This window comes from Hakea prostrata, unplaced genomic scaffold, assembly GCF_041222555.1.
Source record: "Hakea prostrata isolate BN-2017 unplaced genomic scaffold, UWA_Hpros_2 contig_77, whole genome shotgun sequence".
Classification (NCBI taxonomy): domain Eukaryota; kingdom Viridiplantae; phylum Streptophyta; class Magnoliopsida; order Proteales; family Proteaceae; genus Hakea; species Hakea prostrata.
In genome coordinates this window covers 200720-221742 of record NW_028291196.1, presented here as the reverse complement: position 1 = coordinate 221742, position 21023 = coordinate 200720, and the positions used below count along the sequence as shown (strand labels likewise).

The following is a 21023-nucleotide window of genomic DNA, read 5'->3' as shown; positions in this document are numbered from 1 at the left end:
AACCTAAGCCTCCTAGATTCCCCTCCACTGACCCATATTTTTTAGAAGTCTTCCATTAAGGCTGAAATTCAAATCAGCCCTCCTATCCATATTAGTCTTTATTCTTAAGCCCGCACCTTAAATAAACCCCCTAACCCCACAAAATAAGGCATACAATGCAGTTCAAAAATAATGAGATCTGGTTCTGTCTCTAAGAGAATCCTTGTGTCGCTACCCTGCCTGGACACCCAATCAAGGGCCTGCATCAGCAAGGATAGGGATCAGACCAGCACATGAAGCCCAATACATGAGACACCAACCCGAAATTGGATTCAGATCTTTAAACCCTGCACCTTCTGTTCCAAACAGTCTCAGCTTGTGGAGTTTTTATATGCAACAGAACAAAGTTTTGAGACAACATTTTCTCCATCATTGCAGCACAAGAGCAAATAGTCAGTGGACAGCCCTTCTTCAAACAATCTAAAAAATTGCTCTAGTACAGAAATCCAGAAATACCCTTTTTGCCTGCTACAAGACTTCTAGCCAACAATACAGGTGACCATAGTTTCCGCTTGCCCCTTCCAGAGCTTAATATAGAAAGTACAGGAAACTCCAACAGCATTATTAATAAGAATTCTTGTGACAATAATAATTACACTACTAAATGTGATATGATCATCTTAGGACCCACAATTACAAATCAAACTTTTATCTATACACGCCACAATCACATTTTACATTTCATTCATATCAGAAGTCAGAAGTAGCAAACTGCAAAGATTTACAAGGTAGGAATCTTCAATGCTACTGCACTTATATAATTGAAATGGATCAAGACCAAAGCCATCTTTATAAAGGCAAGGATACTACAAAGCCCACAAAGAAACAGAAAAGGAAATGCAAAGACAACGATGCAATTTGGGCTTACCTCCATCAACTCTTTGATCTTCAAATTAGCCTCAGATTTTACCTTCATTATCTCTTCCTGAAGATATGACAACGTTAAATTTACAGCATTAACGCCACCAACTACCATATTAAGAGACGAGAAGCTAAAAGCCAATAAATTGTTTGTTAAACACCTCAGCAACTTGCAGAGCACGTTCAGTTTTTCGAATTCTGTCTTTCTGCTCGTCGTTGATCTTGTGGAGCTGCAGAAAGTCAATCAATCGAAGATTATCCTCACATCCACAGACTACATCATTCAAACTTATCAATAAAAATTATGAATGTAATCATTCTGCATTAAAGCATCACTCTGTATATACGGCGATGTACAAGCTAGGGAAGCCAACCAGGAAACTGGTAGATAGGGCTATCCGATGAACTGAATTCAAGCCTTAGATAGTTACATCATAGGTTGGGCCATCTATTTCTGAGGTTTTATCATAACCAGGCTAATTTATAAGCTCATAAGGTGAGAGTGCGGCTTGCTCACAAAAACGTACACAAAGGTGTCTTACCTTCTAAGTGATAAATGCTTGAGTTAATTTCAAAGAATTGTAAACTTAATATAGAGTTCTATTTCAAACCCACCTAATTAAGGTGGAACATATTATCAGTTTGTCTAGGAGATCTAGGTCATACATATTTATACCTCCCCTAAACTAAATTTTCTAAAATAGAATTGAGTTACCCAAGACTGAATTTTATACAAATTGAAATGATATTGCAGGGTTTTTTTTTTTTTTTTTTTTTTTGGGGGGGGGGGGGGGGGGGGGGGACCCACGTAGCGCTCTGGAGACATGGTTGAAAAAAAAGGTGTTCTCTTGTCTAAGTAATAATTGCTTTGAGGTAAATGATGATACTAGTTTGCACAGCATACTCATAAGTTAATAATTGAGTTATTAAGAATGTAGGAACGAAATCCAAGGGGTTTCTCAGTTGGCAAATACAAACATCTCACAAAGAGGAGGTCATAAGTTTGACACTCCTTTCTCCAACTACAAATTAAAATTCAAAAAAAATTTAAAAGGAAAAAAAAAAACCAACAAACAGAAAAAGTGGGGTGATAAGGAACTTATGTATTATCAGTAAGTTTAGGATTTCTACCCACTACCACTAAATTCTATTAAATAGAATTGAATTTAGCATTAACACAATTTTCTTATTTCAAAAAAAAAAACAGGAATTTTTTTTTGGAAGCATGGTTTAAGTCTCTTCTTCCGACTTGCTTTCTTCTTTTCTTCCATTTCTGAACTCTACAACAGATCAGGTTCTATCTTTTAATCCTTCTTGTTCTTCCCATGATTTCTGTTTTATGTCTCTTCCTTTATGGTCTTCACGTTGATCTCACATTACTGGTTAATTTTTCAGTTCTGAAGTTTAGATTTATCATTCTGGAATCTATTTAAACTTAATCAATTTTTTGAGATATAAATGAGTCCAATGCCAGTTCATACCTCAGTTCAGTCATCGGCTTGTGGCTGGTTCTTCCAGAACTCCCCTATCTATTTGAATTGATTTACAGCGCCTCTTTTCAAGCTTATAAAAGGAACTGCTTCTGTTAACTTCAAAGAGTGTTTCTCCTATCGGCCTCGACATGAACAAGCTAGGCTGGAAGGTGGGTAGGCTTCTATCCGACTGGTAGGACATGCAGTTCCCCCTTAGCGTTAGGGCAGGCACAAAATCAATTAACAGCTTATAATACAAGATGAGCATTACGGTGCATGTTTCTAAAATCAACACCATCACAAGAATGGAGATGGAGATACTAGCCATTTGGTATGTGATGGAGATGTCTAGGTTGTTTGGCACTCTAGAGGCTAGGAGTTTAGAGAAGCCTAGAAGATATGGACATCAGTACAACACATTAACTTTGCAATAGAAACCCCCACTCATGATAAAGGCTTAGAAATGACTGGATTAGTATCATATGCAGGGGATGGACTATATCTTTGATGGTGAAACTGCCTCGGAGGGCATCAATGATACGCAATATGGGAGTGATCATGATATATTTGCTACTACATATGGATATGGGTTTGGAACAGATACTGGGTCATCCTTTCTTGACATTATCTTTTGCGGATCCATCCCTGACAGGGGTACCACCTTCATGTTCCTATAGTCTTAACCAAGTTAAAAATGGGGCTTATAGAAGGGAATTATGGGCTACTATAACAGTTGGGCCCAAAATATGTCAAGGGATATGTACATGGCAGATTCAAAGGAGAGGCTCTGAACTATCCCATTGTACACACCTCCTGGAATGGACCCACCAAGAAACTCCCAACAGAATTGAACATTGGTTTACATAACTAATTTAGTGTTCTTGTACTCTAATTATATGTGAACTTAACATTTTAAAATGGCTACTAGACATTGTAAGTTTGTAACCAAGTATTCAAGAATTCAGTGTACAATAGGTAAACATGAGTCGCTAAGCACAGGGACCATTTTTGAGCAGTTCATCAAAGAAAGATGATGTAGCCCTAGATAGACTAGGACCAACTATGGCCCAGTCTTCGAGGGTCTCAATTGAAAAGTTAACGTTTTAAGGTTTTAGGATTTTGGGGTAGTAGAGCAGTATACAACATGAGTTAAAATGAAAAATAAAACATAGAGGGAGGAAGTAGGGTTTGGTAAATTAGAAGATTAGAAAAAGAAGATGTTTGGAGATAATTAACTTGTTGCTGAGGCTCTTCTCCGACAACAGCTTGAACAATAAAACAAACTCTTGGCAAAGAAGAAAACAGAAAAAGGGGAAAGGGTTTGGGAAATTAATAAAGATTAGAAAAAGTACAGGGGTTGGGGATAAATCAACTTATTCTTGTTGAGAATCTTCTTGAACAACAGATTGATGGAAGAAACTCTTGGGAAAGAAATGAAGAGAAGAATCACACAAGAGGGGAGGATGATGGTGACACAACCATGTACGCCATTGTGGTAGCAATAAAAATAATTCAAATTTCAATTGATCAATTCATGGCTCAACTGAGCAGTTACATTTATAGCCACATTGCTGATGCAGTTTCAAACTCAAATAGGACTGGAAACAGAAACTGACTCTGAGGTTCTTATACTAAAAAGGAAATACCCAACTCAATCCCTACCCATTTAGAAAAATTAAACTGACTAGGAAGGTAAAATTACAAAGGAAATAAACTTAAAATAGGAATCTAAGTAACCTAATTAAACAATGGGAAAATTTCCCAGATCTATTGAATTTAAAAAAGATTTACCTAATAAGATGTTTTTAAAAAAGTTTTACTCAAATGGATTTTATTTTTGAAAAAGAATTAACAAATCTCCAATTTAGAACTAAATTTTCCCACCCAACCAATATTTTACTCTAAACTACACAAATTACCCCTCTAATAAAGTCCTTTTTAACACATATATGTTTTTTATTTTTAGAGAACTTCTTTTTCCTAATTTATTCCTAAAAGTTAGTTATAAAATCCCATATTTAAATTTTTTTTATTAGTAACTTACTCCTAAAAGTAATTCTTTTCACAAGTTCCTCCTAAGATAGAGGATTTTACTCAAAGTATTAAATAATTTTAGAAGTAAATTATTAAAAAAAAAATTTAGGAGTATCTTATGGCAGTAAAAAACTTTATCTTAGGAGTAAATTGTTTTTCTTTAGTTTCTTAGAAAGGTATTTTGGGTAATTTAGGGTAAAATATTTGTTGGGTAGAAAAAATTAGCACTAAATTAGAGATTTGGTAATTCTTTTCAAAAATAAAATCCATTTTAGTAAAACTTTTTTTTATCTTAATAGGTAAATCTTTTTCAAAAATGGCACATTTGGGAAATTTTCCCTAAAATAAATCTCATTCCTCTTTATACACACATTTCTAAGCCCATCAAATTGGCCACTTACAAAGTAAGCCAATGGAATCGAAGGCCAAATACACATATGATCCAATCCTAGACTATTCCTAAGAAAAAAGCCCAATTTGATTACTGATATTCATCAAATTAACTCATGTAGTCTGTGTAGAAGGCCAAAAAGAACTGAGAAAAAACCAGATCACAAAAACAATATTTAGGCCTCAAAAACACCATCTCAAGACAGTTGGGGGGGAAAATCCCTAGTTGCGACCAGTTTTGATAGTATCTTGGTTTCTACATGGTAGAAACCTGCATGTTCTTGAGCCTTTGGTATGAACCCATGAATCAAATACAAAAACTAATAATATTTAATTACTAACAAACAAGAATAAACTTGATGACAGATAAACCCCTTACAATGATGCCACCCACAGTAAATGTTGCCCTCAGCCAAAGGCTGTGCAAAACCACTCACAAAACATTTGATATCCTTCCCTCACTCCTTCCCCCCCTTATTTATAACCCACCAACCCGCAGTTGGTTCACTCTCTTCTGTGTAGCACAATCCTAGGGCCCTAACACTACCGGCCCCTCAAAATTCACCTTCTCATCAAGGTGAAAGAAAGTCAGAAGCTCAGAACCCGTTTGATAATCCACCAAGTGTTTTTGCTTCGAGAAACACCAACAAATGAGTATTTCTAGATGCATACACACTTTTTTAGGGGTTTGATAAAACTTGCTTAGGAAAATAGAAAAAATAAACGTAGGTATTTGATAAAAATTGTTTCTTGAAACAAATTTGGAAATTTAACCAAAATTACAAAAATTGCCATTGTAGACTTTAAATCAATATTTGTCATGTTATGAATGTCCATTGTAGATGTGCTAAGAGAAGTTATAAGTGAAAATCTAGCTGAAATCCACAAAAAAATCTAGAAAAAATTGAGAGTTCCAGTGACATTGTGAAATCTGGCAAGATGTGGCAAGATAAAAGCCCAACCTCCCACGAGGAGGTCTTGGGTTAGCACCCATCCGATGGCACTAATATACTTCCCATCCCATATATAGGAAGTTCCTATCCAAAAAACAAAAAAGAAAGATCCACCGAGATCTCAAGTGAGATGTGGGAATCTCGCCCTTTATCTTGACTTGCCCTTCATCTAGTCTCACCTTCTTAAAAAAGCGAGGTATCTCGCAAAACCTAGGCATCTTGCAAGATCTCAAACCATGATGCCAAGTTGACGAGCCAAAATCTATAACCTATTTGAATGGCTAAAGGACAAGATCCAAATTCAATTCCATGCCCCAAGCCAATGACGATCACCAATCCCTTCCCCCACTGAAGTTGATTTCATAAGTCGAAAGTTCAATTGAGGGCACTAGGTCTAGTACGCCACCGGCAGTCGAGCCATCTCCAACTCATCTTCCTACACAGCTTGGGGTGACACCTTGGTAATCGAGTTGAAGGAAGAAGAATGGGAATTTGGGATTCTCCCATAATGCCCCTGGTTAATTTTTCCTAATGACAACCCCTAAGCCTCCTAGGCCCCCACATGTATCTCCTAGCCCACCATGCGATATGGGCCTTACAGTCTTCCTTAAAGCCCATTTATGTGATTCTCTAAAATGATTCTAATATGGCATTTCCCATGCCCATGTTGTAGTTAAGGCCCATTTCTTTGTTCTATTCTGTTCAACCAAATTCACTAACCAGCTAGGGGTCAAGGATCTAATTGAACCACCTAAGCCACCAGTCCAACCCCTATCTTCTCATTGTCTTCTCTTGTGATCCCAATCCTAAGTGTTTCCCTTCCTTTTGCCGCCACCGTGCAGTAGCTGAGTCCCCTAACTCGTGGGTTTATCGACTCCTTGCCCTCACTACCGCACTCATCCAAAGGGGCTTCACCGGAGCTCTCATCCCCCAGTCGACCATCACAAAGCCAACCAGGGTTCCCCATCTCTCTGTCCTTGACACCCTTTTCTTCTTCCACCAAAAAGAACCCAATGAAAACTTCGCTACAACAGTATTGTGGGTCTAGAACACTATGAGGAAACCTAATACCATCCACTGTGACACATTAACTAGAGGAAGATTCTACAACTTCAAGCTTCTCATTAGACTTCAAAGATCCAACCGCAAGCGTTTTTAGAGATACTTGCACATTAATCTCTTCTGGTTTCGCGAGTTTAGTAGCCCTGCCAATCTTCTTGCACTCACCAAAGCCGAATGCCGTAGCTTCTTTGAAACTTGACCAGTTGAATTCCGACTACTATCTCCAATATACCCAATTCGAAGCATCTCCCTCCAGGTGCTGGAGCACCATTCCCAACAGATTCTCATACTCGATCTAGCGTTCCCAACAAAAGAGTGCAACCTCAATAAGACATCCCTATGCATCCCCTTTGCTGGAAAAATGGACAATCTGGTCTCCATCTTCCATCCCTCAGATCAAAACACAGTCTAATACCAATTGAAAAGAACCCACGAATCGAATAGGAAAACTAAGAAGATTTAATTACTAATAAGCAAGAACAACTCAATGACACATAAAATTGGTTACAATGGTGCTGATCACCCCCACACCAAATGTTGCCTCAGCCAAAGGCTGCCAAAACACTCACAAAACATTCGATATCCTTCCCTCACTCCTTGACCCTTTTTTTATCCCACCAACCAGCAGTTGGTTCCCTCTCTTCCACATGGCACAGACCTAGCACCCTTCCAAAGTTCATAGTAAATTGTTCAATGTTCTTGTGAACAATATCCATGAAAAGTGTATTGGGCTTTTTCTTCATATCTCGAACTACATCGCCATAACAGTACGCTGGACTTGCACGGCCTTCACAACAATCAAAACAGCAAGGTTCACATTTTGACACTGGTGGTTAATTTTTGTGAATCAGATATTAGGTTTTCGTCCTTCGTCGGTTCCGAATTCAAGGCTACAGTAGGAGTTACATCATCTGTAAAAGAAACCAAAGGAATCATAAACTAAGACCAACTCCCTAACTAGGACTCTAATTCAATAAGGCTAAATAACGCAGACCTGAGAAGGGGTCTGCTATGGCGGGCTTAACAGTGAGGAAAGTAGTGGAATAGGAAGAAAGGGGAAGAAATCACATTATAGGAAGAGTTTTTTTTCCCCCTTCCCCCCCCCCCCCCTCCCCTCCCCTTTTTCTGGAAGAGGGGTTAAAAAGAGTGCTCACAGACACCAGCCACACAAGGCCTCACAGACATTTACTTGAATCATATTTTCCAGTCTGTCTAACAAGAGGGAATCGCATCTCTCATATATAAAATTAAAGACTAACTCTCCAACTAGGACTCTCTCCAAACAAAGGAACTAAAAGGACTTAGGAATCTAACACCCTACGCAACTACATTCTAAATAAGATAAGGCAACAACATTATTTTCCAAAAGAACATATTTCCTAAAACTCTAGTAGACCCATGACTCAAACTGGACCCAGTCCATCTTGGTCTAGGAACTGGGTTGGTTTCGGTTTGGTCCAAGGGTGTATTTCTACATCAACCCTCCCGATGTGGAGAAGAACTCAAGCAAAAGTTTTGTAAAATAAGAGAATCAGCACCATGCAATCGGCATCCACAAATAACGACTTTGATGGGGAAATGATCCAACATACCGCATGGTCAACTGCTGACGATCATTGATAAACAGCATCTCTTCAACGGGAATCAGATCATGGAACTTCACAATTGAAATCAAACCATTGATTAATTCTTCAATCTCAACTTCATTCTGGTCATGGAACTTCACAATTGAAATCAAACCATTAATTAATTCTTCAATCAGACGATGTACATTATTTGACCGTCCCATTCAATTTCCAAACTTTCCTGCATATCCGATTCTCTTTCAGATTACATCATGCTTGACATCATATCATAGAATTTGCTGTTGCTGCTGGAAATAGTAGTAAGTAGTGAGAGTTTCCCTCTTCTTCCCCACCCCCCACAACCCGGATCAAACTGCTGGGTCTCAGGACAGAACCAGTGAAGGAGCAAACTCTTTCAGATTACATCATGCTTGACATCATATCATAGAATTTGCTGTTGCTGCTGGAAATAGTAGTGAGAGTTTCCCTCTTCTTCCCCACCCCCCACCCCCGGGTCAAACTGCTGGGTCTCAGGACAGAACCAGTAAAGGAGGAGAATGAATCAAGGAGAAAGAAGGTCGTTGAGGTGGGTATCTTAGGTTCTCATAAGTCATACCAATTAATGCAGACCAAAGAAGAGATCTGCTATGGTGGGCTTACTATTGAGAAAAGAAGGGATAGGAAGAAGGGGAAAGAAATTGCAAAGTAGAAAAAGGTAGACTGGGGGGATGAAGGGGAAAAAGAGTGCTCACAAGCACAACCAGCCCCGTGGCGCTCAAAAACATGAACTCTAATCATATTTTCCAATCTATAGCGGTTGGAGATTATATCACACATGGAAAATTAAAATACTCCAAATCTCTAACTAGGACTCTCTGAAACAAGGAAATAAATTAATTAATTAATTAAAAAAAAAAAGAATAAGGAAACAAATCGTGCACCTAATTCTAAAATAAAAACAAATGCATTATTCCCCCAAATATTAGATTCCGTAAAATTCTACTAGGCAGATGACTCAAACTGGGCTTGGTTCATACTAGTATAGGAACCCAGTTGGGTTTGGGTTGATCCAAGTATATGTTTCTGCATCACTAAAATCTTTAGAAACCAAATATCCTACAAACCTATTGTAAAATAAAGTAAAAGACATTATTTTCCCAAAATAATATAAATTCCACAAATTCTACTAGACCCATGACACAAAACCAGACTCAATTCACTTGTCTGGAAATCCAGCTGGGTTTAAGTTGGTCCAGAGCATCATAACCTAGACAATCTACTGATGTTAGCTTAGTGAACATCTGAAATAATAAATTGACTCCCTTACCTAAGCCATAATTTCAGTATCCCACTCCCTTGACACTAGGATTGCCCATTATCTACAGTTTTATCCACACCCAACTGGCTAAAACTTTCAGCAGATCCCCCCCGGCTGTACCTCACCTACACGCTCATCAAGCGACCTATTTTATTGTTATACTAAATCAACCTAATCTGTCCCTTATCCCTTGGGAAAACATCTTCTCTTCCCCAATGATTTGATACCCAAACTAGCATTTTATTACCTAGGTTCTCATTGGTTCAAGTGGCCCAATCTACATCACTCTCTTCCCTTTTAATCTTCAAATTCATCTCACACTATATGTGGATTATCCAGCTTCAGATATTTAGATCTATCATTTGGAATTTATCGTCAATTTCTGAAATCTAAGTGTTAAGACACTGACTAGTCTAATTTAATTACCATAACCATATTTTGTAGAATATACCGTGCCTCTTGGTCATACATCAATACACGACCATCATCAGTGTTTTTTCCCCTCTAGATTCTTTTTTAGAACCTTGAACGTCATTTCAATAACCTGGTTGTTAACGAAGGGTTACAAAATTTAGAACAATGTATAGATCATCACAAAAACAACCAAATTAGAAGGGGGAAAATGAAAGGAATAAAAGATGAAAACAAAGTTCAAAGTTCGCTATACAACAAATCATGGTATAGTCCTCCTTAAAACTGAGATTGAACATATAGTCAAAAAGGATGTGTTAGATTTCGGTAGCAGCAGGCACTCAAATAGAATAAATGGTACAAGAATCTGCAGGCCCAAATATTACAGCCTCTATCGGCAATCAAACAATTCAAACTACTTACATTTTCCATTTTCATAACCAGTACATCAATTTTCTTTTCAGCTTCACCTGCTCGCAAATCCAGAGTATCTCTATTCTTTTTCTGTGCTTCGAGATCTCTTTTAAGCTTCTCAACCTGTGTTGAAGAATACAATCAAGGTAAACAATTAACTTAATGGAAGTTGTCATTGCATTCGTTCTTCCATAACTGACCTGCTTCTCAAGTTCGCCAGCCCGTGCATGTGCTTTACCCATCTTCTCCTCGACATCTACATTACCTTTTTTCTGACATAAGAAAAAAAAAAGCATTTCTAAAATGAAACCATAAAAAAAATGTAAATCCAACTGTCTGTCAAGACCTTAGAATCAAGCCACTAAAAGAATATCCCTTCTCATGCACAGGAGAGCATATAGATTCATCATCCAAACATTGTATGCATAAACTAAATAGTCATTACCCAAATGGGAAATCATAACTGCTAAAATTGAAATTGAATCACCAGTATTACACCCTACCCCAGAATGAAAAAAAATCTGTCAAGTTTATCTCAGGCCATGAGTGAAACACTACCTGGAGCAAGTCTATCTCATTTTGTAATGACAGAATGCCATCTGCCTTCTCTTGGATGGTCTTCTCCATCCGAGCAATGCTCTCATCCTTGCCCTTCAACTCTCGGGCTTTCTCTTCAAGGCTAGATTCTTCAAGTAAGACAGAATAAAAGTGACCATCGTTATGATTAGATCATTATCAGTGAATGGAAGAGCAGAAAGCACCAACATGGCAGACTGAGAACTGTACCTAACTAAAATATATTAAAAAAATAATAATAATAAATGATAAAAGAAAAAACTCCACGCGTATCTTCTTCCAAATAGAGTCCAATACTTACCATTGTAGTATGAGAACTTGCCAAGATCTTATATCTTTTTTTTCCCCCTTTTTTTTTTTTTTTTTTTGGGGGGGGGGGGGAGAGGGGCCGAGACTCCCCTTACGAGTCCTATCTCAATAATATCTGAGAAATCTAAATAATATCTCAGCAAGCTCTTGGAATTTTACTGGATGCTCCCACCCAACTCTGGCTTTAATTTCAACACACACACACACATACAAAACAAAAAAAAAAAAGGTGCACCACTCAGCAAGATTGTGGTCTAATTCAGTTTTTTGTACCAAAGAGCAGGCCTCCAACGCTGGGTTCTCAAAGGAAAATAAAGTATATGGCATCTCCATGCATTGGGTGAACAAAGTAAAGAATCTTTTTTTGCTCTTTAAAAGACAGTTTTACATCCATGAGTAAAGTTTGTGAAGAATGCAACAGGCCTAAGACTAGATATGGATAACCCAATCATCTCCTGCAAACCAAATCTAACAGTCATGGCCCAATTGATAAACTTGCCTCAGAGCTCCTTTTAGGAAAAAACAAAAGAAGGGGGGGCGGCACTACATCTTTTGCTTCTTCTAATCCTAACTAAGCTTCCAGAGAAAGCAGGGTAGGGATATGATATAACCCTCCCAAGACCCTATGATGTAAACTCCAAACACGCCCCCCCCCAAGAGAATAAAAAAAGAGCCACAAGTAGCCATAGCTGTCACTAGACCCTTCAGCAACCCTTAGGGGTAGTTTGGTCTTTTCCTCTTAAATTTAATTAATTATTTATTATCTAGTTGGATTCTTTCTAATTAAAAGAGTCCTAGAGGACTCTTTATTACAGATTGTAAGTAAAGATTAGGAGTTTTGAGTCGTATATCTTTCTAGAAGTAGAACTCTCTAGTACTGCTGTAACAAATCAATTTTTTATCAACAATATTGCCAAGGATTTCTAACCAAGGAAGTACCAAGTGGGGTTCAATTAAGGGGAACCCTGCCGCATAAAGGCCAGTTCTCTTCTCCTGAATTCTTGATTGGTTCTTCATCACAAGCAGCAGCAGCAGCAGCAGCAGCTTGCAGACCCCCTTCTTCTTCAAGATCAGCAAGTACCCATCCCCAACACCAAATCCCAACCCCAAGACCCCCTACAGCTCTCCCCTCTCTCCCCGTTACCTGCGGCAGAATTCTGGAAGGTTCTAAACCAGAAAACCCTTAGACTCATAGTCCATTCATTCTAAACCCTAAATTACAGCAAGAATATTCCCAGACTACCCCCAACAACCTTCAGTTGCACCCTCAGCCCTCTCCTGCCCCTTCAAACCCTAGAACTGGCCTCTCCCCCTAGCACAAATTCCAAACCCTAAATAGAAAACAAGATTGAAAGGAAAGAAAGAAAGAAAGGAAAGCAATATTTAATTAAGACTCCTAGAACAGCAACTTGCCTTCATTCCAATCAGTCCTAGACCTATCGAACCCTAGCCACAAGCTTCAAACCCATTCTCCCTTTGCCACAAGCCCTAAAACCCTAATCTTCCATTGCCGCAAGCCATAAAAACCCTACAGATCCCTGCTACTCAACTACAACAATGAAAACAAACTTCCCCCTTCTTGGTTTACATAACCTTGCAACAACGAAAAAGCCTCATATGCTAGGTATGCCCTTGGGTACACAATTAACTCCACTTTTCCTGAAAGAACCTAGAAGTAGCAAGGGGAATTAAAAGGAAAGTGAAGTATATAATTTTTAAACCTAAGAGAGAAAATTTTGTAATCATTACACATGTGATTGTATAGATACTCAAGTTTCTTACCATATTTTGTAATGAATTGGATGAAAGAGATCTAAATATTTAACAACTGAATGTGGAATAACATTAAGTTAGTGACATGATCGATCCCCCATGATAATGATCACAGAAATTTCTATTTCAGGTCTGAAAACGCTCATGTCCCTTCCCTTTGATTTCACTTGACGCCAAATGTAGCCTTATGCCGGTTTCAGATCACCTTTGTCTCTTGTCTTGAGGGAAAAAAAGGTTGGCATTGCCTAAATACAACAGAATAAGTCCAAGAAAGTCTTTCTTTTCTGCAACCCTAATATTTCAAACTCAACCACATTCAAAACTTAAATAGAACCAACATGATAGACTGAAAACTATAAATACCAATAGAGAGAAAAAAAAAATTCAGTTTTTTTTTTGGGCAGGGGGAAGGTGGGAGGGTGATGTACCATCCACCACTAGATAATGCAGGGGAGCGACATGACCACCATGCCAAAAGGCATAAATCTCATTCCACGATGCCAGCATGCAATATCTCGCTGGACCAATGCACATGCAGGGGGTCACGCTCTCCAACAGTGCATCGGCCCATTCAATACATGTAATTTATACCCAACACAAGCCCAATAAATAGATGACGATCACAATTTGACGATCACAATTTCCATGTACAAATATAAATTACGAATTTCTGATTTCTAAGATAGTGGTTAACTACTTATTTTCAGTCAAGAAAACAAAGCGAATGCAAGGGGATGGAAATGAAAATAAAGACAAAAAAACAACTTTTTATCCTATCTAAACGCAGCTTCGCATCCATGAAAACACGTCAAAACGGCTATAGCAGATAACCCAATCCTATTCAACGTCGTCCAACAGTCACAGCTCCTTCTTTTTAATTTCTTTGTTTGTTAATTCTCATACACATACACAATATGAACTCAAACCAAATCAAAATATCGCTTCTTTAATAAAGGAGCTTAATTCGGTTTCTATAAGCAGCTCGGCGTGCAGACAAAAAGCAAAAATTCTAGATTGGAATATGCCCAAGAATAGTATACAATAAAAGGAGAAGGCGGAAACATAAATGAAAAGCAAGAAAACAATCGGGCGGCACTTTTTTCCCCAAAATAAAGATCTTAATCATTCCAAAGAAGAAAGGCGAAACACTGATTCTTCCTGTACAGAAAAGGGGGCCAACGCCAAAATGAAGCCATAAATAAAAGCGTAAGTTTCTTTAGCCCAGAAACGTCCAAGTTCAATCAGACCTAAAACTTAAATACCCGAAAAGAAAATCAAAAAATCATCAAATCGAAATATTCAAAACAAGACAAGCTATCTCAGGTTCAGGAAGAGAAAATATAAAACGGTGAACATCAAGAATGGAAGTAAACAATATATAAACTGAAATTCATGAGAAATGTTAAAAAATAAAAAGTGCACGAACTAACCAAGAACAGAGATCTTGGCTTTGAGCTCCCCCAATTCGATCTTGAGAGACGAATCGATAACTTCCGGCGCAATATTTTCATCATGAATTTCGGCATCCGCAGTAGCTTTGGCGAAAACGAAGAACAACAACAACATCGAGAAAACTAGGAACTTCGAAGGCGCCATTACGGCCCAACAGAGCTCCTTCAAGGGATTTTGATTTCAGTTCTACTTCACAGAGGTCGTAGAAATCCGACGGAGATTGCAAAATAGAGGCCGAGAGGTTAAGAAGAGAACACAAGAGAGAGACTTAATTTTAAAAGACTTCCCGAGTCAGAACCAACCGATAGCTCCAATGAGGTTGTTCACCGACACGTGTAGGTAGAGCGAGAACGGTTAGTTTCGTAAATCTCGTTCTAGTGAAAAACCCAGCTGGCACGTGTTACGGCCGGCTGTCACTTGTAATTAGCACGATAAGGCCACCGCTTTGAACCTGAACTCGTTTCCTTACCAAAAAAAAGAACCTGAAATAGTTTTCAGGGAAATTTTTGAGGTCTTCAATGTTCTTCCTAGTAAAGTAGTTAAGCCACCAACAACCAACTAGAAAATTTATTATTATTAATTTTTTGCATAAGAAATATTAATAATTACTATGATTGCTCATATTATTAAGGGACCATGCTCTATTTGTGGGTATGAGGGCACTAATTAATCATTGAACTACAATTTTCACTCTATTGGAGACAGGCTATATCGATGTCATCAACCTTAACTCTTTCATTATCTCCTTCATTTGCTTCAAAGAAGCTAGAGGGTCATTTCTAATTTAGAATGTCATATTTTCTTCTTTTAAATTTATTGTCATAAAATTTAGGTTTACATTTTATTAGTTCGTTGGTTTCTAGAAAAATGATGACCATGTTGATAGCTATTCTTAGGTTAAAAATGCATACCTCCTTTTCAACAGCACTCTTAGATCATAAACATAAAGTATGTACACCAAAGATTTCTTCAATGATGACTCCAAGAATGTTTCCATATTTCTTTTCTTAAACACTTAAAGATATTGCAAATATCTTAAGTTTTATATTTTCTTCCACTTCAAATTAACAAACCAAATGAAAATGTTTCTATATTTATCTTCTTAAAACACTTGAAGATATTGTAAATATCTTAAGTTCTATATTTTCTACTTCTTCAAATTCACAAACCAAGTGATGGTCATTCATTACTTGTGGGACCTTCTTCCCTAGTCATTTTCATTCTACCGATGAAAATTCTATAATAATTTGCAAATTCAGATCGGCTATGGTTCTCTAATAGCACTTGTTCATGTAAAGATTTTTCTACTTCCATATGTATCGAATCCTTGAAAAGTTAAAATAAGTGGGATGCTGTATTTTCAAGATTGAATTTCATATTTGAATGAACCTCGTAATTGTAAGAAAGTAGATATTACACTATCGTTGTCATTAGGACGTCTTGCGTAATCCATACTATTCAATTTAAGTATCCATTTACCGAAAAAAATTTACACCATAGCTATTAAAGGAGACCAGAAATGGGGATATAAAAGAAAAAAGGAATAATAGATATAAGATCATAATAAAACCCCTTTTTTAGGGTAAAATCAAAAAACTTTTTTTCTGTGGGTCCAACTTCATTAATCAAAAGCATCCAAATGATATTTGCGTACCTACAAAAGAAAGGATTTACAATAAATGCTGGTAGGGTAACCCACCACACTTTATATAGCTTATGTTTTTAGTAGTTGAAGCAATAAAATTTGTCTATACATTTAATATTATGCACATCTATCTAAAGGATGTAGAGTTAAAGAAAGTATGGTTAAAATCATTGATCACATTAGGAGTAGCCCAGTCAATAGATGTTGAAGTGTTTTTTTAAATCGCAATTATCAACAAGCAATTAAAGAAAATTTACAACTTGTATTCATGAAGTCAAACTCAAGTTTTAGGATTTTCATACTAGAATTTTCACACCTTAAAAAATCACAGTTTAACAAAGGTTTGAGTTGCTAATATATAATTTAAAGATTGTGATGCTAGAGCTACATCAAGTTTTGTCCCAACTAAACATAGAATTCTCGTAGAAAGGGGCTCATTGGGCATTTTTCCAGTTTAAATGCTAATCTAATACACCAACCCTCTTTCTCTATATAGGCTTGGGTCCGATAGTAAAATCACATTGCCAGAGCTATTTTGAGGAGATGTTTGACTAAATAAGTGATAGGTAGTAATAGAAACAACTTTGAAACTATCAATGTGGTAGTTGGTTTAGTTGTTAGGTGAAAATTCAATGTGCATATAGGTAGTTACAATATATGGTTATAGTATTTGATATGGAGGAAATATAATCAAACCTGGTTCATACTTGGTTTGACCCTCGATCCCGGTCGAGACGAAGGGAATCGACTCGCTTCTGAGCGAGCCGGATCCAGGAGGTAGCTTGCTGATGAAGAAAACTAAATCAGCCGCAGGCACGCCCTAATCCGACTTATGGATTAGGTTAATTACCCTAATGATGGCAGACACAACTTGGCAGCTGTCACTTATCGCTATTGAAGGGATAATCATCGGATAACCGTGAGGTTATCTCAAGAGTCCTCTATTAGTCCAAACTAGTAAAAGTCTATCGCTCAACGGATCTAACTGTTAAGATCCAACGACTATCCGAAGAAGGCTCAAATGCATCCAACGAAGAAGATTCGAAGGTACATTCTATATAAACCTTACTTACCTACAAGGTGAGGAACGCACCAGATCCATACACACACCTTTGGACGTAAACATTCATATGCTTATGATCTAGATCATATTCTAGTTATTCATTCCTTAGCTCTGTGTGTCTAGCAGAGCCGTTTGTGATTAAGTTCATCAACTAACTTAGCCTTCGGAGGTGGACTCCCGACCCCAGCGGTCAGACCACATCTGACGCTTTCGTTTTGCAGGTCATTCCAAGGAGATCTAAGGGCTGTGCAGATTTTGGACGCATCATTTGGCGCCGTCTGTGGGAAAGATTTAGAAAGCTATGGTGACTAGATCGGCAGCAGCTGCAGCAGCAGCTGCTACACAACGCGATACTGGTGTTCAAATTCCTGGAGGAAACAATCTAGACATTCCGCAGGGAAGTTTACCACCTCTCGAAGTAGATGTCGGTCAAGGGGGACACGATCCTTCAGAGACACTCCAGGATCAATTGAATCAAGTGAAGATCCAACTTTTGGAGGTGAGTCAAGCACTCCGCGTGCTAACCAGACGAGTGGTATTACCACAAGAACCTGATCATCGCGATTCAGGGAGCATGTATTACCACGGGATCAAAGATTTACTGTAGATCTTAATATCGGTCAGAACTTTCGTGAAGGTGACCGAGTGCCTAGGAGAGTCGATGATCTACCTAGGCAGGACGATCGGTTTGACAGACCATAGGAAAGTACAACCGATTCAAATACGAGGTTGGATACAGGAGTGAAAACTCACTCACCAACCATTAGACGAGCCGTTCGTGATGATCGAGCAGTTTGCAACGAGCTGGCCATTTGTGATGATCGAGTGGCTCGTGATGATCGTTTTGTTGGAGGTCGTGATCGTGTTGTGGAAGATCATTCAACTCACATCGGTCAAGAATTGGCCAATATTAATCAGAAGCTGGGACAACTGGCTAGAGGAAGGATAACTGATGATATCTATTCCGTTATTCGAAAGACTCCTTTTGCTGAGCCAATTGCGGGATATCAGTTTCCTCAAAATTTTCGTTTGCCGACTTTTTCTACTTTCGATGGCTCCGGAGATCCTACGGCCCACATCGGCTATTATCAGCAGACTATGGCAGTTGCAGGTAATTCTGACGAAATTCTCTGCAGGGTTTTTGGTTCATCTTTAATCGGAGGGGCGCAGAAGTGGTTTTTGAACCTCCCATCAGGAAGGATCATAAATTTTGATGAGTTGGCGCGCAAATTCATAGGGCGATTCCAGAGTGGAATCCAGGTCAAGAAGACAGAGGAAACCTTGTTTACCATCAGACAAGGAAAAAGGGAATCGATTAGAGAATATCTGAAAAGATTCAATAGAGTTACAATGGAGATAGAGAATATGGATGAGCAAGTAGCTAAAACTGCTTTGTTCACTGGACTCACTAACCGAAGACTCCTGGAGTTATTACTACAGGATATGCTTACAACTTATACTGAGTTGGTATAGAGATGCCAAAAGCAGGCTGAAGTCATGGAGATCTTAGATGCGAGCCAGGGGGACAATAAAGCCTCCACCAAAGAACAAAAGGTTCTTGAGAACAAGCAGAAGCCAAAGCAGAATGTTCGTGATCGAGTTGGAAAGCCTCAGGCATGGCAGCAGAGATCTCCTGATAAAAGTGAGTTACTCCATTAAATACTCCTCGGGCTGATATCTTGAATATCATTAAGAAGCGAAATATTTTGAAGTGGCCCCCAAAGATTCCTTTAAAGCCTGGCGAGCAACAGGATCGAGGAAAATATTGTCGTTTCCACAAGGATTACGGTCATTATACTAATGATTGTAGTCATTTGAAAGCGGATATTGAGAGATTAATATCTCAGGGACATTTATCCAATTTTGTTAATAGAAGAAGAGAGGAGCCACGTGAAGCTGGTCCCAAAAGGGATTGTTCGGTTAGCTCAGAACAATCGAAGAAGGCTCCGAAATCTAAAAAGGGTAAGGAGGTGATTGATGCTACTCGGTCACCGATCCTTACCATATTTGGAGGCCTCGAACCCGAATCACTCCGGAGGTTGAAGGCAAAATCTAAATTTGTTGGGACCGGAGAGACGCAGAAGCGTAAGAGGCCAAATGGTGAAGATTCTATCACCTTTGGCGAAGAAGATGAAAGAGGCGTTTGTCTACCTCATGATGATGCCATAGTCATCAAGGTAGAGATCGCGCGCCGGGAAATACATAGAGTTTTAGTATGAAGTGTATCAAAATCTTAAAGTGGATGAAGACTTGATGGAGCCGTCATCCACGCATTTATATGGCTTTGCAGGATCATCTGCAATAGTGGAGGGATCTGCCCAGTTGGACCTATCAATTGGGAGTTTTCCCAAAGAGACTACCGTTCGCATCAATTTTTTGGTGGTTCGGGAACTTCCAGCTTACAACGTTATCCTCGGACGGCCATCTTTGTCCAAGTTAGGTGCTATTGTTTCGACAAAGCACCTGAAGATAAAATTCCCGACTGAGATGGGAATTGGTCAAGTTTCATCTGACCAGAGGATCTCTCGGCAATGTTATGTTGCCTATTTGAAGGACAAGGAGGGCCCAAGGAAGGTGACTGCCCTACCAATAGAAGTTCGAGATGATCAGGAAGAAGCAGAAATGCAAAGGCTTGAACTGGTGGAAAAGCCAAATATCCCCTCCGCCGCTCGAACCAAAAGGAAGCACGATACGGTTGATGCTTCCTCCCATAAAAAATCCAAAAATGCTGAAGATTGCGAGGAGGTCTTCATGCCTCAGTGGACACTAAAGCAGACCGATAGGGCAACACAAGACCCTGAGAAGGCTGCAAATGGAGTTTTCTCGGTCTTTTGCCTGCTGATCGTCAGGCCTTTGAAGCCCTGGACGACGATGCTCTTGTTAGTCAATCCACAAGGTACCGGCCTTCTCGATCTTTCACTGATTGTTTCTCATAATTTCTTATGAGTTCTTCTAATAATCTTCTCGTCCCAGGAATGTTGTGTTGAGTTTTTATCAACACATGAAGGCATTGAGACGGGTTGGTCGCAATGGCTCCTTGTTGCAGACCTGTGAAGAGAATTTGGCGAAGGCCAATTCTAAAATAGACTGGCTGACGGCAGCAGCCAAGGAGCTGCAAGTGAAGTATGATGAGGAGATGAGCTCCTTGAAATAGGCCCTCGATTCTTCAAAGGCTCGCGCTGTTGCTGCCGAGCGCGAGGCTAAGAAGTAGAAGAAAGCTGCCACGCTGTTCGGTGACAGTCTTGAGTTTAAGGCCATAGAGAACGAACGTATACTGAAGATGGCCGTTCCTAGAAAACTTGAACAAATCAAACCAGAGCTTCGAAGGGATTGTGTTTAGAAATATCTGAACTGCGTTCCTTTCTCTAAACTGCTGGGCGCCTTCAACCTTCAAGCTTATCGTGTGGGGCAAAACAATGTTTGGGAAAAGATCCTCGGATCTATCCCTTCCTTTGATACAACTCCCTTCCACGAGGTGTGTCATAAAGAAGTCTTTGGGAAGCTTAAGTTGGCCTTCCCAGACTGGGCTTTGGAAGAGGATGATCCTTTTCTCGCTGACCCGAAATATAAGGAATATCTTGTTGATTCCCCGCCCCTTCCAGAAGAACCTTCACAGCCCGCAGCTGAAAAGAAGACTGATGAAGACGATCCTGAGGAAGGCTCCCCTATGAAGGACTCTTCAGGTG

The 21023-nt window shown here is 39.0% G+C and overlaps 1 protein-coding gene across 1 annotated transcript; it reads right to left on the bottom strand.

The window, feature by feature from the left end:
• Positions 1-614: 614 nt before the first annotated feature.
• Positions 615-14888, bottom strand: LOC148998979 (uncharacterized). Its single transcript, XM_089141565.1, has 6 exons — positions 14608-14888; positions 11078-11205; positions 10720-10791; positions 10529-10642; positions 1062-1130; positions 615-964 (listed from the first exon to the last, which is right to left on the bottom strand). Exons 1-6 carry the CDS (start codon positions 14771-14773, stop codon positions 761-763), a joined length of 753 nt encoding a protein of 250 aa, XP_088997691.1. The 5' UTR covers positions 14774-14888; the 3' UTR covers positions 615-760.
• Between the last annotated feature and the right edge of the window lie 6135 nt (positions 14889-21023).

Coding starts and splice junctions, on each gene's coding strand:
- LOC148998979 (XM_089141565.1), bottom strand. CDS start 14,773: ATGGCGCCTTCGAAGTTCCTAGTTTTCTCGATGTTGTTGTTGTTCTTC. Junction 11,206..14,607: donor AGCCAAGATCTCTGTTCTTG/GTTAGTTCGTGC, acceptor TCTTACTTGAAG/AATCTAGCCTTGAAGAGAAA. Junction 1,131..10,528: donor TGGTTATGAAAATGGAAAAT/GTAAGTAGTTTG, acceptor GACTTTCTGCAG/CTCCACAAGATCAACGACGA.